The 17,959-nt window shown below is 47.0% G+C and overlaps 1 protein-coding gene across 1 annotated transcript in view; it reads right to left on the reverse strand.

Moving 5' to 3' along the window:
* Nucleotides 1-2,692: 2,692 nt before the first annotated feature.
* The window catches only part of LOC146764156 (uncharacterized), a 138,654-nt gene continuing 123,387 nt past the window's right edge, over nt 2,693-17,959 (reverse strand). Inside the window, exon 2 of the mRNA XM_085565533.1 lies at nt 2,693-3,893. Coding sequence (XP_085421659.1) covers nt 3,293-3,893 — 601 coding nt within the window. The 3' untranslated portion in view covers nt 2,693-3,292. The remainder of the gene's footprint in view (nt 3,894-17,959) is intronic.

Raw genomic sequence — 17,959 nt, forward strand, 5'->3', positions numbered from 1 at the left:
TGAGAAAATGTCATCTGATAGAATTTTAGTATTGAGTTTGTAATCTCTGTCTTTGAGTTTTTATAGATAATAATATACAATCAATTAGATAATCAAAAGCATAACATTAAGTTTATCATAAATATAGTTTGTCTTTAGAATTAAGTTTGTTCCTTTCATATTAAACAGAACAATCAAAAACATGAGAAATATGAAGTGGGGTGCACTTCTGTAATACTAACCTCATTTTTCACCCCACGAGTTACTTCAGTGCAAGCTCTCACACAATTAAAAATCCTAGCCTACTGGACAGAAAAATAAATTAGTATTCCATCTAAAATATTAAGTGAGCTTGCCACAAATATAGGTAGTATCTGTCATGCAGTTCTGCAAAACAGAGCAGCTGCCACTAATTTACTTCTTCTAGCCCAAGGTCATAGTTGTAAAAAATTTGAAGGAATGTGCTGCATGAACTTATCTGATCACTCTACATCTATCCATAAGCAAATACGAAAATTGACTGAGCTAACTCAACAATTAAAGGTGGAGGACGGATTGGGTCTAGAATGCTGGCTGAAGGGATTGGGGATCGGACCATGGTTAAGAGACATTATCAAATACAGCATAATAGTTCTAAGCATAATTATAATACTTTTGCTTGTTTTGCCCTGTGTGTTTACTTGCTTACAAGGCCTGATACAACAGCTTTTGCAGAAAATGCTGAATGCACATCTTCTTATACAAAAAGAAAACGGGGGAGATGAAGAGAGCTTGGCAGAAGAATGGTTGTACAGCAGGGGACATGATACTGTAAAATTAATCCAAGTAGGGAGGGCTACGTGACTGCTGCAAAGTTCGCATGACCCTGAAGAGCAGATGGTGTGCAGAAAGCAGGATATTGAAACTGCTTGGTATGTAGAAATAGATAGAGAAGAACAAAGAAGTGCTAAGCTGTTCTAACTGCAAGGCCAGCTGGACAGGCAAGTAGCAATCACAAGCAGAGTTTTAAGATAATAGTACAAGTCACATAGCAACCAATCATGAGCTCAACTTTTGCAATATGTATGAGCTAATTAACAAACATATATAAACTATGTAATCTGTCACAATAAACTGAGACTTGATGATCATGATATCATGAGTCTTGTCTCCCGTGGCACCCTCCAACATCTGCTGGCATGAAGAGTTTTGTCATTAATATCTTGTCCCCAAGGTGCTGGGCGAATGGCTTCCCAGTCAGGGTCCTGGAGCAGAAGTGGCTTTTCAGAGCCCAGCCAGAAATGAGCCCTGAGGCAGCAGCTCTGCAGCGCTGGCCACCAGGCCAGGTGCCAAGGGAGGCTTCTGGCCATGCCCTGCAAGCAGCTGCTGCTGCCAAGGTGCCTTTGGTGCCTCGGGCTGTCCCTGGCACAGCTCCCAGCATGGCACTCTGCCCTTGTGCCCGAGGCCTTCCCTGTGCTGGGGCTGGCCTGGGGCTGTTCCTGCAGCGGGACCTGCCTTGCTCCTGGCACAGGAAAGGCAGTTCCTGCTGGAGCAGGAGGCTCTGCCTGCAATGGGCTCAAACCACTCCAGCAAGGCCCTGCTGACTTCAAAATTGCTTCCTAGAGCAGAATATCCTATAATTGTTATAGATTCTGGACTGTGGAGTAAATAACTCTGGTTAAGAGCTTATTGTCTAATCATGATCAGATTGTATTTATATAAATATATCTGGTATTCCATCATTAATCCTGTAGGAAAAATTGCATTGACAAATTGTTCAATTCTACCTGTCCAATAGTTTATACATAAACCTTTGACAAATTCTGGGGCCGGGATTGGATCCAGTCACTCCCAGTCTCCTCTCTTAAAAGGAATTTTAGAAGTCTGGGGGCCCTGCAGGGGTTTTAGAACCCATGGTGGCTGCTGTGTGTCTCCATCTCATGACTCAGCAGGAGTTTCTCCAATAATGAAATAAAGCTTTTGCCTGAAGATCCCACTCTGCCCATGACAGGAACCCCTGTGAGTACCTGTGACATCCTGGCTCTTTGGCAGCCTGGGGATGTCACTGTGGAGCCCCCGTGAGTGCCTGTGACAGATCGGTGCCTTTGCAGGCCAAGGTGCCCTGGGATGTCACCATGGAATGGCTGTGACTGCCTCTGACCACACGGCTCTTTGCCATCCCCAGAAATGGTTGGGATGGCTCCATGGAGCCCCTGTCTTTGTGTGTGACATTCCAGCTCTTGAACAGCCTGGAGACTCTTGGAAAGTCCCCATGGAACCCCTCTGAGGTCCAGTGACAAATCTCATCCTTAGAAGGCAACCATCACCAGGAAACCCTGTTGCTATGGTCAGTTTCCATGGCAACCATCCCCAACCCCTGTTGCTATGGTCAGTTTCCATGGCAACCATCCCCAGCCCCTGTTGCTATGGTCAGTCCCTGGGCAGCTTCATGGAGACCAACTGCTGGCCCTGCACAGGACACCCCAACACTGCCAGCCTGGGCCTGGCAGCGCTGTCCAAACACTGCTGGAGCTCAGAGAGCCCTGGAGCTGTGACCCTTCCCTGGGGAGCCTGGGCAGTGCCCCAGCAGCCTCTGGGCAAAAACCTTTTCCTGAGATCCAACCTAAGCCTGCCCCGACTCAGCTGCAGCCGCTCCCTCCACTCCTGTCCCTGGGCACCAGAGTGAAGAGGTTCCCTCAGCCCCAGCCAGGGACCCGCTCCCAAGGCTGCTGCCATGGCCACCAGGGCTGGCACAAGCTGGGATGCTCCATTTCCAGGGGCCGGGGTTCAGGAATGGGATTCCCCAATTTCCTGCTCTCGCTAAAACCCGGCTGGTGCTCGTTGCCCTCCCACCTTCCATTGAAGGAAAAAAGGTAAAGATCCCTAGCTGGGATAAGAACAATTTACTGGGAACAGCAATGAGATAAGGAACAAACAGAAACAGAAAAAAAATTGACAACAGAAGGGATAAGAAAAACTACTTACAGGGAAAGCTACATCACCATCAATTGTATCTTCCTGGCCACATGTTTCCTCCTGCATGGAAAGGACACCCGTCTCCTCAGGGAAAGAGAGAGAGAGTCCCTTTCCTGCCCCTGGCAATGACCTGAGGTGGGAGTGAATGCAGTGACAGGGCCATGGCCAGACCCTCATGCCCTTCAATCCCATATCAGGCCATTGGTAGGGGCAGGAAAAGGGACAGGTGTCTTCCCAGCATGGATCACAGGGAACATGGATCACCAAGGCTCTTCCCAATGTGGGTTTTTTAATGGGGGATGAAGCTGGAGCAGTGCACAAAGCTCTTCCTGCAGCTGGGGAACTTTCAGGATTTCCCTTACCGGTGCCTCCGTTGGTGTTTGGTCAAGCCAGAGCTCCAGGTGAAGCTTTTCCCACACTGGGGACACTCGTAGGGCCTCTCCCCAGTGTGGATGCGTTGGTGGCTGACAAGATTGGACTTTTGCTTGAAGCCCTTGCCACAGTCAGGGCAGAGGAAATGCCTCTCCTCGGAGTGAATCCACTCATGCTGGAGGAGATCTGAGCTGCTGTTAAACATCTTCCCACAAGTGGGGCACATGTAGAGCCTCTCCCCGGTGTGGATGCGCTGGTGTGTGATGAGGGTGGAGTTGCGCTTGAAGCCCTTCCTGCAGTCAGGGCAGCGGAAGGGCCTCTCATCCACGTGAATCCACTGGTGTCTGAGGAGACCAGAGCTGCTGTGAAACCTCTTCTGACACTCAGGACACTCGTAGGGCCTCTCCCCAGTGTGGATGCGTTGGTGAATGATGAGGTCGGAGCTCCGTCTGAAGCCCTTCCCACATTCCCCACACTCGTAGGGCCATTCCCCGGTGTGGATGTGTTGGTGGCTGACAAGGTGAGAGTTGGAGCTGAATCCCTTTCCACACTCCCCACACTCGTAGGCCCATTCCCCAGTGTGGATCATCAGGTGGCGTTTCAGACTCTTGCTCTCCCTGAAGCTCTTCCCACACTCCAAGCACTTGTAGGGCTTCTGCCCATCAGGAAGCTTCTCAGGGACCACCAGCTCCAAGCTCTGGCTGAAGCTCTGCCCACCTTCCTGGCCCAGAGTGGGTCTTTCCTCCTCAGAGCATCCTGGGCTGGGCTTGCAGCCCCTCCTCCTGTGAGACCTCCAGGGATTTTCCTCCCTGTTGGATTCCTGCGCTGTGGAGTTGCTCAAAACGGCCTCTTCCATGAGGTTCTGCTGCAGGGATTTGTCCTTCCTGGTCTCCATCCTCAGCTCCTGCTCTGGGGGAGGAAATGACAAGGAGTAGGTGGGATTTGCCTCCGTGCCACAGGGAAGGGCAAGGAGATCCCCCCAGTGCATCTCCAGCAGGAGGGCACCGGCAGCGGGACTGTCCTGCAGCTGGGGGCCAGGCTGGGAGATGGAGCAGGAGAGAGGGGGAAAAGGGGCACTGACTTCCTCCTCACCTGCCTCGGTGTCCCAGGGCATGTTCCTCTTCCTTGCAACCTTCTCTATTTGGTGAACGTTTGGGTATGGGAAATCCTGTTTTGGGAGGAAAACAAGTGATGAGCACAGTGAGTTTTGTACTGGCTTCAAAGCAAACCAGGGGGAGAGTCTAAGCCAGAATGACAATTGAATAAGAAAATTAAGATCACGGCAATAATAGAGAAACACTGGTTTAAACTCACAGAGTCAGGATGTAACCGGACACCCCGTTGGTCAGGGTGGTGGTAGCAGTCTGATGAAATGGTGACTGCAGTCCGGCTGGAGTGATCAACGTGATTCTGTCAAAGCAGTGATCCTGTAGAACAGTATGGTCTTGCTCGGAAAGTCCAGTGGTGGTTATGGAGCTCTTGTCCTCTAGGAATGCAGTAGGCAAGGTGGTTGTGGTGTTGCAAGGGTGAGATTATATCCAGGTAGGAATGCTTGGTTCCTCCCCCTGGGCGGAGCATCCCACAATGGGATGATGTAATTTTATCAGTCCTGCAGTGACACTCAATGGCCCATTAACAGAAGATGGCCCCTGGAGGGCGTTATCAGGGCTGAGCCATGGAAGAGATAAAGAACACTGCCCCACCTGTTGATAACAGTTTATGGAGATGGGGACTGAAAACACTTTTGGTTACATCTGACACTGTAACCTGAAACAGTGAGGCAATCCCTGCTCGGGGTGGGGGGTGAACACCACCCCCCTTACCCAAACTGGCTCAGGTGTAAAACCCCCACCCTGGGGAGGCCACGCACACAGGGGACAATGTCACACTTGCCCTGCCCCAGGGGAGATCTCTGTCCTTGTCACTCCCTTGCTCTCCCCCCTTTTCTTTTTCTTTCCATGTCTCTCTACCTCACATTTACTGTTCAATAAAATCCACTTAGGATTTGGTCACCTTAGCACCTGAATTGGGGCAGGGGCATCTCTCTAACAATTTTATTAACCAGAGTGCAATATTATTTTGCACAGTGAGTTCAGGGCACTGTTGTCGGACCCCAAGCTCCTTTGACAACAGCCTGGTTTCCTCCTCGCGGAGGTTCTGCCTCTTTCCCAAGGAACTCTTGGAAACTTGGATGCAGCTTCCTCTGAGCAACTTTTAGGAGACCTTATGAGAAAAGTGGAAGTTGTGGGTGGCCAGTGTAAAGAAAATATTTTGTTTTCCTTCTTTGAAAAGTCTGTTAAAATCACTGGAGGAAAGGAACCAAATGATACCAGCGAGACTGACAAGGATCATTCACACCCAAGGTGAGAAAACACAAGGCTACTAAAGTCCTACAAGAAGCCCAGCTCAAGTTATTCCCAAATAACTTCTGAATTCACATGTCTGGGGGGAGAATCATTATTTTCTTCATCCCTGTCACCTTTGTGACAGCTACACAGACCTTTCCCTTCCTTTTAATAATCTGTATTGGGTCAAATTTCCATATTTCTTTTTTTGGAACCTGCCAGCTGTGCAGAAACTGATGAAATTTGGAATTACCACAGAATTGCTTCTGTTGTTGGTCTATTAATGTTTGGGATTTGTTTGTGTTTCCATCAGAAGTGACATGTGGGAAGAGCAAATCTTCCTCAAGGCATTTTATGGAGGGTTAAATTTGATTTCTGCTGAGTTTGTTTTGTCCAGTGCCCAGGGGATGCTCAAGGTGTCTCTAGTTTTGGTTTGGACCTAATTTTCTTCTGATTTGTCTTTATCACTTAAAAACACCTGAAAAATTACTAAAAAGAGTATTGACCAGAGATGTCAGAAGTCCCACCATTTTAGAGGTATTTGAGGTGGAATTTACTGTTTGGGAACATATTCTGGAGGATTTGTGGGTTCTTGGGGGATATATGGGAGTATTCTCCATATCTTTGCACTCCAAAATCCAAGGTGGATTTATCTGTCACCTCAAAATGACTCAATCCCACTCAAAACCCCTCAATCTTACCCCAAAATTACTCAATCCCATCTCAAAATGGCTGGTTCCCACCTCAGTCCCATGCCAAAATTGCTCAATTCCTCAGCCTCCACGATGAGATGGGGTTGGAAGGAGATCGGGAGAAGTGAGATATAAGGGTGTGATATGAGGGTGTGGGATCAGGATTGCGTGGGGACCGGTGGGTGTCGTTTATTTTGATAATAAATAAAACGATCAGAATTATTGATTTCTGTCCCATTCCTTTTCTGTCAGCTCTGGTTTGCTTTTCAGAGTGCCGCCTTCTCAGCTGATTTTGTGACCTCCTGTCCCTGACTGAAAAGCAAGATGTGTTCTTTTTGCCATCTGTATAGCAGTTGTCCTGTGTTAAGTGGGCAGTTTTCCCTTATCTCTTCCACAATCAATCCTCCCTCAGGGGAGACATCTGCTGATAATGGGCTATTGAATGTCACTGCATGACTGATAAGAACTGTAACATCCCATTGTGAGATGTTCCACCCGGAGGGAGGAGCCAAGCATTCCTACCTGCATCTAGTCTTGAGATTCTGGCCCACCAACACAACTTTTCTGGGCTGGATTTTCCCAGAGGAACAGCTGCCTCTTCCTCTTCCTCTTCAGAGGAAGACTCCCATTCCTACAGGATCACTTCTCCAACAGAACCACACCTGACACTCCTGGAGGACTGCAGCCACAATTCCAATTGGACTGTGGCTGACACCCTGTCCAACAGGGTGTCAGGTTTTATTCTGACTCTGTCAGTGTTGTTTTAGTTCACTGCATTGTTTATTTTATCTTTTAATTTTCTTCCCTAATAAAAAACAGTCATTCCTGCTTCCATATTTTTACCTGAGAGCCCCCTTAATTTCAAATTTATAACAATTCAGAAAGAGTCTACATTTTTAAATTTCAGGGGAGGCTCCTGCCTTCCTTAGAAGACACCTGTCTTTCCAAATTAAAACACCTCCTTTCTCTCCTGCCTTCCTTTGCCTTCTCTGTTTCTCTCTCAGTGTCTCCTTTGACCCAGGGAAGCTCTCACCAAAGACCCTGCCCTGATTTCATTCCCAATCCATGAGCTACAACAACCATGGGTGAAGTTATGAAGGCTGGCAGTGAAATGTCCCTGTAGGATCTTGCTCCACTTGGCTTTTGGCCCTTTCTTAAGAGCTTTGCCTTCAAGGCCAGGAACATCTTTTTCTGGCTGGGAACTGGACCCTGAGAGCGTGTGCCATGGATCCCAGAGGGGCATTCCCGAGGCTCTCAGGGTGCTGCTCCTGCTGTGCCTCCCAAGGAGCTGTGCAGGGCAGGGGACAAGGTGCAGCAGCTGTGTTGGTTCTGCAGTGCCACAACAGCCCCTGGTTCCAGGAGTTTCTGCACTGCCATCAGCAGTTCCTGGGTTCCATGATACCCTGCTGTGTCCCCCATGGATATTTGGTGTCATGAAGTTCTTCAGTGTCACAATGGCCACCTCGCTCCATGAGCTTTTGCAGTGTCCAAATGGCCTCCTTGGATGGGCAGTGTCACCATGGACCATTGGCTCCATGCAGCCCCGCTGGGTGGACTCCTTGATTCCATGAGGTTCTGGGGGTGTCTCCATGGTCTCCTTGGATCCACAGTGTCACAATGGGCCACTGGATCCACGTGGCCCTGCTGTGTCACCATGGCCCCTTGGTTCCATGGGACCCCAGGGTCACAATTGACTCCTTGCTTCCATGTCACTCCCTCAGTGCCAAAATGTCCCCTTCGTTCCATGGGGGACACAAAAGATTTATAGAAACATTGAGGAAATCCTGCTTAACACAGCTGGGAATATCTGCTTGCATTCTAGAAATAGGTTAAAGGTGAGGATGGCGGCAGCAGCTTCCATCTGCAACAGAGGTCCAGGGAAAGGGCAGGGACAGAGAATTCAGCTGGGAGACTCAGAGATTTCTGCTTCCAGAGATCATTTCTGGCCACACTGTCCCTTGTAGAAAGGTGACACAATTCCAGGCAGCCTGTACTGAGCAGGTGGCTCCTGAGTGGGGTTTTGCGGTGGTATGTCTTTATTTGATTTTTGTTCAATATCTGTTTCCCCCCCCGCCCCCATCCCTAATCTCCGCCTCTCCCCAGTTGTCAGTCTTCCCTAGCTCTCCCCTAACCCCCTCATCTCCAAGTTGTCAATCCTCCCTTTCCCTGCCCCTTTCCCTGGAACCTTCCCTGTCATTCATCCTAGCCCCCTCCTCTGCTTCCAGAGCATTCCCTGTCTGTTTAGTGAGACTCAAAACCCTATTGCTTATTTTGTGTTATTTCACTTCCCTGCTCCCCCTGATAGGTTTGTGATATGTTAGTTCTGCCCTAAACTCCTCCCCTGCTGTTCCCTCATTGGTTGCTGTTCCTACACCCGTCTCCCTGAATTCTTGTATAAAACCTCTGCTCCCGCTCCCGAGGGGTCTTGGGGCTCACTGAATAAAATCATCCTGTTCACCCCCAAGTCCCGTGTCGCCTCCATCTGTTCCCGCACCACCGACTGGGACTGCAGAGCTTCGCAGGGGGAGCGGCCGCCCGTTCTCTTCCCTCTCGCAGCCCAGCACGGCACTGCTCGGGGTATCGCGGCGACGGGAGCGCATTGCCGCACTACAACAGGGTTTGTTGTTCAGGAAACCTGCTCAGGCTTTTCCATTCTTTCCTTCCCACGAGGAAAACTTCTCCTGGGCCTGTGTGCAGGCAGAGCCCTGAGGAGAGCTGGTGGGACACGGTGCAATGGGCTAGGACGTGGAGCTGCAGAGCTCAGGGACAAGGTTCTGCTGCAGGGCACAGGGATGTCAGTGCCAGGTGGGTGATGTCAGACATGGTGAGGATGGGGGTGAGGAGCAGCTTGTCCAAACAGGGTCAGCCCTCAAGGGGCTCATTCTTCTATATGCCCAGACCTCCTAAGGAGAACTTCAGTGTCAAGATCACCTGGGGAATGCTTCTATCAGCTCTTCTCCGAACTGGGAAATAAAAAATGCTCTGTTAAAATAAATAATTAATGTTTTATTAAAACTCTCTTCTTAAAGGATCTTTAAACTGACTCCAATCTGCTGTACAGGGCCTGAAAACTTGTAGAGAATTGCAGGAAGAGGAAGCCCGCCCCAATGAGGGTTTTGTGTACTTTAATGAGCCCTACAATGTGTTATGAACGAGCACAATAGGCTTTCTAATCCAATTAAAAAGATTTATTAGTAGTAGAAAGCGAAAGCAAAATCAGCGCTGCGCTGGGCGGCAGTTATTCCAACTACCGCGCCTTTGTCTCCCGTTCCCCCCCACTTATTGGGTCTTCTCTTCCGGATGTGTGACGTTCTGGTGTCTTGTCTGCGCAGGCGCACTCTGTTGCTAGGTGGTCGTTTTCTGCCTCTAGGTGGTGCCAGTAGTCTTCCTCAGGGTTGTCCCCTCAAGGTTGTCCCTGTGATCTGGGAACTTTCTCAAAACAAGAAATGTTATCTCTAGGCACGTTTACTTGCATTCCACAAGAGTACATGTTTTGCTAAGCCCGTAACGGAACTGTCCTTGAAAGATACTCACTCGCTTAGGTGTTTAGGTGCCTAGCAGCATTAACTCCCTAAAACAGTTTCAACTCCCTAAAAAGTTTGTAACGGAATTGTCCTTGAGAGATACTTACTGGAATGTCTGGCAAAATGAGAACATGTTCAGACAAGTGAAAACTCTAAGTAAAAACTCTATTCTATGGATGTGAGAAAACTATATATTATGAACAAAAAGGCCCTATTTTTCTAACAATATCCCCCCTTTTTATTTTAACCCCCTTTTTGTTCACTAAAGCGCTCTAATTCCCTTTTGCTTAATTCTAAATAATTTTCAGTTTCTACTCCGCTAAGTGGCTCGTACTTTGATCTTACCATCATTAAATGTGCAGCTTCTAACCTATTTTTCACTAGTGTAATAAGCTTGTTAAGAATACATGGCCCAAAAGTAAGTACTAGAATTAGTAAAATTACTGGTCCTGCAAGGGTGGATAATAGAGTGGTTAGCCAGGGAGAATAGGTGAGCCAGGATTCATACCAACTCTGCTGGGATCATCTTTCTCTTTTTCGTTGTTCTATTTGTTTGCGTAATTCAGCCATCGTGTCTTTTACAATACCTGTGTGATCTACATAAGTGCAACATTCTTCTTGTAAGGCAACACACAGTCCCCCTTGCTGTAAGAATAACAAATCTAATCCCCTTCGGTTCTGGAGGACTACCTCAGAAAGGGATTTTACTGATTTAACTAGTTCACTTATGGCCTTATCTATTCTACTCAGATCTTCATCTACAGATGTGCGCAGAGCTTTCATACCCTGGTTTTGACTTACTAAGGAAGCGACCCCTGTTCCTACTCCCGCTCCTCCTATGCTGAGCAAAATTGCTACCGTTAGTGCTGTAAGTGGTTCCCTTTTAACCAGGTAGTGTTCAGGGGTTATCTGATGTTCTAGTACGTATTCTTTTGGATGGTATACGATTCTGGGGATTATTAGAACTTGAATGCAGAAGTCTGACTTATTAAAGGCTTTTACCGATAGGCAGGGTGTAACTCCAAGTTGTTGACATACCCATTTAGTATTGACTGCTGGCATAAGCCAATCAGAAGGCTTGTCTGTTCTGCTAATGCTCATTGTTGTGTTGCAGAGGTGTCGCATATCTGCTGGAACCTTCCCTACACACCTTCCTTGTCCACTAACCTGGGACAGTGTAATGCCTGAAACACTATCTCCCCCCTTTCTCCAGAGACACTCTTTTGGATTTGTACCATTTATTTCTCTTGCCTCAGATGTAATCCCAATAGCTTCATAAAAGGGTGGATTTATCATATAGCAAAGCCAACATCCCTTGGTTAAGTTAGGATAAGTATGATTCAAAACTCCAAAAGTAGCTTGCATAATTTTCCATAAGGTTGTATACTTCTGCACTAATAGTTGAGCTTCTTGATCACCTTTGTTTGATTTCATAACATTATCTCTGGTTTTATTACTCTCTTTTAAGTCATTGCTTATTACGGGATTTGGGCCTATAGGACTAGGGTCATGTGGCGCTACCTCCTTTTTTATTTGTATCAGATTCCCTGGATCATGTCCTTCTATCCAATGCCTAACCCCCCATGTTTTGCCTATTAACCATCCAGAATCACTTGGTTGAGTGACGTTTAGGTAAAGAAAGGTGCAGTTCCCAAGTAAGTTTTTCCCAGTCCAAGGCCACTCTCGTGATTGTTTACACCCTGCTGGTCCATGCCCTACCTTTAAATATTTGTCCAATCCTCCACCCGGAGCCCACGCTGATGCTATTATTTCACAGCCCCAATAGGCGCAGTAATAATGTTCAGGGTAATTACAGTATTGCTTCCCTGGGTTCGAAGCAGGGCACATATAGAAGCTTGTTAAATTTAACAGCCGCCTGCATTTTAAACTTTGAGTTAGATCACAGATCCCAATCTTAAAGCTCGGTGCTCCAGGTCCCGTTATTGTCTGTAAAATATGACGGGTATCGTGATCCTCCCACCTGCTTAAGGTCCATTTAAAGGGTTCATGTATATTAACTGTGGTACTCTGAAGGGGAAGCCATACAAACATAAAAACCCATAGGATTGAGTGATACGCACTGCAGGGGAGGATGTTACTTATCATGCTCAGTTTTACATTCCCATTTTCCCTCATTCCGTTGTCACCATTCTCATACCCATGATGATTTACGTTCTTTTTCAAGGTTTTGGAGGGCCCCTCATCCCCACTACCTACCTCTCTGTCTCGCCTGTCAACTTGGTTGCTACAAGTTACAGGGTAAGCCATCTTCTCGACAGCAGAGATATTCTTCAGGGGTGGGATCGTTCCCTCTCTCCCACTTTGATCTCCGGGAGTTCCAGTTTTTCGTATTCAACTGTGGGGTGTCGCACCTGAGCCTTTTGACTAATTTGCAACACTTGACCTGGACTATATCTGTAAGGAATGGACCCAGGGGTTCATTGGAATGGTAACAGTGGAATTCAGGGTTTATTCCTTTTATGAAAATCTCCCACCACTCAGGGGATCCTTTAGTCAATTCCCGAGTGGCAACCTTGTAATTTAGTACTTCAGATGTCAATTTGCGCTGCTCCAACCAGCAGCGTTGACATACACTTTTTGGAGCTCTCCCCTTTCTGCAGTGAGCCCACCACAATCCTTTACAGATTTTGCAGGAAAAACAGGCAAAAGGGTAACAATGACAATCTAACCAGCTACACTTTACTCTAATACTTTGATGTTCAGCATGGCCCTCCCCTTCCCAAGGTCTCTGCTCTTTTTCAAGTCGGATGAACCGATAAAAGGGCTGCTGGGCTGAATCCTCTAGACGTTTACAGTATCCTGGGGGCTTTGTTTCTCCAACCAGTTGTACTTGCAGTCCCCAGTTATCTCCAACCCAAATGTCCCTAGAGTTGATAGTGTTCATGAAAATTATTTGTAAGTCCTTTTTACTGTTAACTTTAAATCCCCCGGCTTCCCGTCAATTTTCCAGCTCGTTTCCCTGGAAGCTGTATGGAATCGAGTTGGATCCACCGGCCCCTTTATTCTGCTAGCATGAGTCCATCCCTTCTCTGCTGTGCGGACTGCGGAGTCAGTGGTGATTAAAACCAGGTATGGTCCGTCCCACTTTGGGGTGATTGAATCTTCCTTCCAGCTTCAGATGAGGACCCAGTCGCCGGGTTGTACCTGGTGTAACACAAGATCTAGGGGTGGTCTTTGGGCCCACATCCCCTTTTCCCATAACTGTTTTTTATATTTCATTAAAGTGGTTAAATATTTATTAATACTTTGATCAGTAATGTTAGGATTGGTTTGAACTTCTTCTAGGGAATAGGGCATCCCATATAGCATTTCAAATGGGGACAGTCCTATATCAGCTCGTGGCTGAGTTCGAACATTTAATAATGCCAACGGCAGACATTTTATCCAGGATAGTTTAGTTTCTAGTACTAGTTTGGTGAGTTGTTTCTTAATTTCCCCATTCATTCTTTCTACCCTCCCCGAACTCTGTGGATGCCAGGGAGTATGTTGTTCCCATCTTATGCCCAGAGCTTCTGCTAGCATCTGTGTTATTTTTGAAGTAAAATGGGGGCCTTTATCAGAGTCTATCGTCTCTGGGACCCCATATCTAGGTATTATTTCTTCCAGCAAGGCTTTTGTTACTGTCCGAGCTGTCTCCCTGGCAGTGGGGATTGCTTCCACATAATGTGTTAAATGATCCACTATAACCAAAAGATATTTTAGTCTCCCTATCTTGGGGAGCTCAGTAAAGTCTACTTGCAGATTTGAAAAGGGCTTCTTTGCCACTGGCCTCCCACCCAGGGGTAGTTTCCTTAGGTTTTTCCTGTTTACCCGTAGACAGGTTGGACAACTCCTAGTAATCCCTTTCGCTAAGTCATGTAGGCCCACCGTCATATAATGGGTGGCAAAGTGATCCACCAGTCCTTGAGCGCCCCAGTGTGTTCTCTGGTGTAATTTACTGAGCATCCGCTGGGCTATGGCTCTGGGTAGAACTTCCCTCCCATCCTTTAACAGCCATTTCCCTGATTCCTCTTTTATTCCTAATTTTGTAAGCTTCTCCTGTTCTTCTATTGTAAATATAAGCTTATCCTGGGTAGTTGACTCAGGGTCCTTTGGGGTATCCACAAGGTCCTTCCTAACTCCCTCACTTAAAGTTAGTGTTTTAATAATTGCAGCTTTCTTTGCCTCATAATCTGCCACATTGTTACCCCTACTCCGGTAATCCATTCCCCGTTGATGCCCTTTTAAATGGACCACCGCTATTCTGGTAGGGCCTCTCAAAGCCTTCAGGAGGGCTACTATTAGTTTCTGATGTACTAAGTCCCTTCCCTGTGAGTTCACGAGGCCCCTCTCTTCCCATAATTTCCCAAAAGTGTGTACCACCCCGTATCCATATTTAGAATCTGTATAGATGGTCCCCTCTTTTCCTTCTAATAGCTCCAAGGCTCTTAGGATAGCGTATATCTCGCAGGCTTGGGCTGACCATGTTTTGTCTAGGGCTCCAGATTCGATTACTTCTAAGTCAGGCCCCCCCACTATGGCATATCCTGATCTTCTTTGACCCTCGACTACTCTGGATGATCCATCAACAAACAATTTTTCTCCAGTTTCTAATTCCTCTTCTTCTAGGTCAGGTCTAATTTTGGTTTGTTCTTCTATAGTGATTACACAGTCGTGCATCAGTGATTCAGTTTCGGGCTCTCCGAAGAGGAAGGAGGCTGGATTTTGCAATGAGGTGGTTTCTAAAGTGAAATTAGGGGTTTCTAATAGAATCCCCTCATACTTTAGGAGCCTGGCATCAGAGATCCATTTGTCCGCTTTTTGCTGCATCACACTCCGTATGTTATGTGGAGTTAACACCTTCAGAGTGGCATTAAAGGTGATCTTCCTTGTTTCTTCTACTAACTCTGCACAGCCTGCAATTATTTGTAAGCAGCCCGGCCATCCCCTACTTACAGGGTCTAAAATTTTAGATAGATATGCAATAGGTTTCTTTTTCCCCGCCCAGTCCTGGGTAAGTACTCCATAAGTTACCCCATCTGTAATATTGACAAATAAAAAGAAGGGCCTCTTTAAATCTGGGAGGCTTAGGACTGGAGCATGGACCAGAGTTTCTTTTAATTCTTGGAATTTAGATTTTTCCTCTTCTGTCCACTTAAGGTGCCCATCTTGGGTAAATTTTTGATACAGAAATCTTGCCTTCCCGCTATAGTTCTCAATCCACTGCCTACAATACCCTGTAAGTCCTAATACCTGACGAATTTGTCGTTTATTTTGCGGTAGAGGCAGGGATAGGATTGCTTGTACTCTATCTGGATCAATTCTGTTTTCTCCCTTTTTCAAATAATGTCCCAAGTACCTAACTTCCTCTTCTACAAATTGTAGTTTTGCTTTAGAAACTTTCAATCCTTTCAGTCCCAGAAAATTTAATAGTTTGATACTTTCTTTCCGGACTTTGTCTTCTTCTTTACCTGCTATTAACAAATCATCCACATACTGAACTAGCTTTACCTCTGGGTCTGTTTTATAATCTTGCAAAATTTGTTCTAGGGCTTGCCCGAATAAATTAGGAGATTCCGTAAAACCTTGAGGTAGTACCGCCCACCTGAGTTGCTGTCGCCTCCCCGTGTCAGGGTCTTCCCATTCAAAGGCAAAATAATCTCGACTGGATTCGTCCAGAGGGCAAGCCCAAAAGGCATCTTTCAAGTCTATGACACTATACCACTCGTTTTCAGGTCCCAGTTTACTCAAAAGGGTATAGGGGTTTGCCACTACTGGGAACCGAGCTACGGTTCGCTTATTAATTTCCCTAAGGTCATGCACCAGCCGATAGGATCCATCTGCCTTTTTTACCGGGAGTATAGGAGTGTTAAAAGGCGACATACATGGTTCTAGCAGTCCTTTGTTTAACAGCCTTTCAACTTCAGGTTTTAACCCTTTCCTCCCTTCTAGTGAAATTGGATACTGTTTTATTCTTACCGGGACCTCGGGATTTCTGATTTTTACTGTAAATGGAGTTATATTTAATTTGCCCACGGTCCCTGGATTATACCACACTTCAGGGTTTATTTTCTCTTCGTCTTCTAAATGGAGGGAACAGAGTCTAATCTTTAACTCCTTCTCTACCACCTCAATTTGAACTCCTAATTCAACAATCAAGTCTCTCCCTAACAAATTGTAGTCCGCTTCAGGAACTAATAGGAAATCACCCACCCCCATTTTAGTTCCCGATTCTACCATCACCCCTTTAATAATTTGTACTTCAAATGGTTCCCCCTTAGCCCCTATTACCGTGGCTGTCTGTTTCGATAAATTACAGCCCTGAGGCAGAAATTGAATAGTAGATCTTTCTGCCCCCGTATCGACCAAGAAATCTATTTCCTGGCCCTGGGGACCCACCTTCAATTTTATCAAGGGCTCTTTTTGATGTTTCCCGGTCCCCATAAAGTAGAGCCCCTGACTCCCCTATTCGATTTTGAACTCCTCCTCGTCCCTAAGCCTCCTTCTGCACTCCTTCTTGAAATGTCCCTTCTTACCACAATAATAACACACCCTTTCTCCTACCTTTCCCTTGTCACCCTCCCTATTCCAAGTGACTCTCTTCTGTCCTTCCTCCGCCCGCCTGCTTTCCCTCACTGCAGCAACCATCATTTTCACCTGTCTCTTCTGACTTTCATCCTCTCTTCGGACATAAACCTTCTGCGCCTCTCGCAATAATTCTGCTAAATCCCTGTCCTGCCAATCATCCATTTTCTGTATCTTTCTCCTAATATCATCCCAGGACTTAGAGACAAACTGGACTTTAAGAATTGCCTGTCCCATTGGGTCATTTGGGTTTAACCCCGAGTACAGCTGAAAACTTTTCCTTAACCTCTCTAACCATTCAGTGGGGGTTTCATCCTTCTTTTGTCTGTCATTAAATGCTTTATTTATATTCTGGCCCCTAGGAACGGACTCTTTTATGCCATCAATTAATATGGTCCGAAAGTCCCGCATGTTAGCTCTATGGGCCGCATCCTGGTTATTCCAATTGGGGTTCTGGAGAGGCCATTTGGTATCGGCCGGGTGCTGGGCATGTGCGGGTTGGGCATCCCAGACCCGCATTCCAGCATTCTTATCATGTTCTTTTCCTCAGCCGTGAATAAAATGTTAAGTATAGATTGTAATTCCTCCCAAGTGTATGTATTAGGACCTAAAAATTGATCCACCCGCTCTGCCACGCCCAGGGGGTCTTGTAGCAAATTTCCCATCTCCTTCTTAAAGTCTCTAACATCCCCTGAACTCAAGGACACCGAAATAAACCCAATCCCCAGCTGTGGTCCCCCCATCGGCATTTCCCTTAAAGGAAATAGTTTGCCTCGCGTCTTACTTCGGGTAAGAGGACCACGCGAGCCTGAGGGTTGATCAGAGTCTGAGTCTGATTCTTCCCCATCCGATTGTGGAGGAGGAGGGGGTGCATCTGGCGCAGGGGGAATGTAGGGCGGGGGTGCAATAATTACTTCTTCTGCTCGCCCCTTCTTTTTCTTTCCTCCTGAAACCCCCGAGAGTTTAAACACGAGCACCTCCGGCTTTTCTGTCCAGACTCGGGCATAGGCACTCTCCTCAGGGTTAGAAGGTTGTTTAGTGTTTATCCAACCATTCAACAGTTGCTTTACCCAGTCCTCTGAGGACCCAAAGATGGGCCAAAAAACACCTTTAGAAATCTCTTGTCCTCCCCATACTTCTATGCAATAGTGTATCATCTTTGCCTTATCCTTCCCAGGTGCTCCTGGAAAGTGCTCCCAATTTGCCAGCATAAACCCTAAGGGACTATCCTTAGGAATTGGGGGAAGTTTTACCCCCACCGGGGAGGGGGATTTACTCTTACTCTTCCCCTGCCCCATGTCCTCCGGAGTACCTTCAATCACTCACGGCAGCACAATCGCTTCCCCTGGTTCGTGGCCCAGGCCCTCGCGAGCTCTGGAAAATGCACTACTAAGGGTCCACACTCGCTTGGAGAATCCGGCTGCCGGTTCTCCTCTAATTCACACACACACTCGCCGTACTCCGGGATCCCGAACCCCGCCCAAACGGATCCCCTTTATACTCACGC

Source organism: Lonchura striata, chromosome 36 (genome assembly GCF_050655825.1).
Source record: "Lonchura striata isolate lonStrDom1 chromosome 36, ASM5065582v1, whole genome shotgun sequence".
In the NCBI taxonomy this organism is placed as follows: Eukaryota; Metazoa; Chordata; class Aves; order Passeriformes; family Estrildidae; genus Lonchura; species Lonchura striata.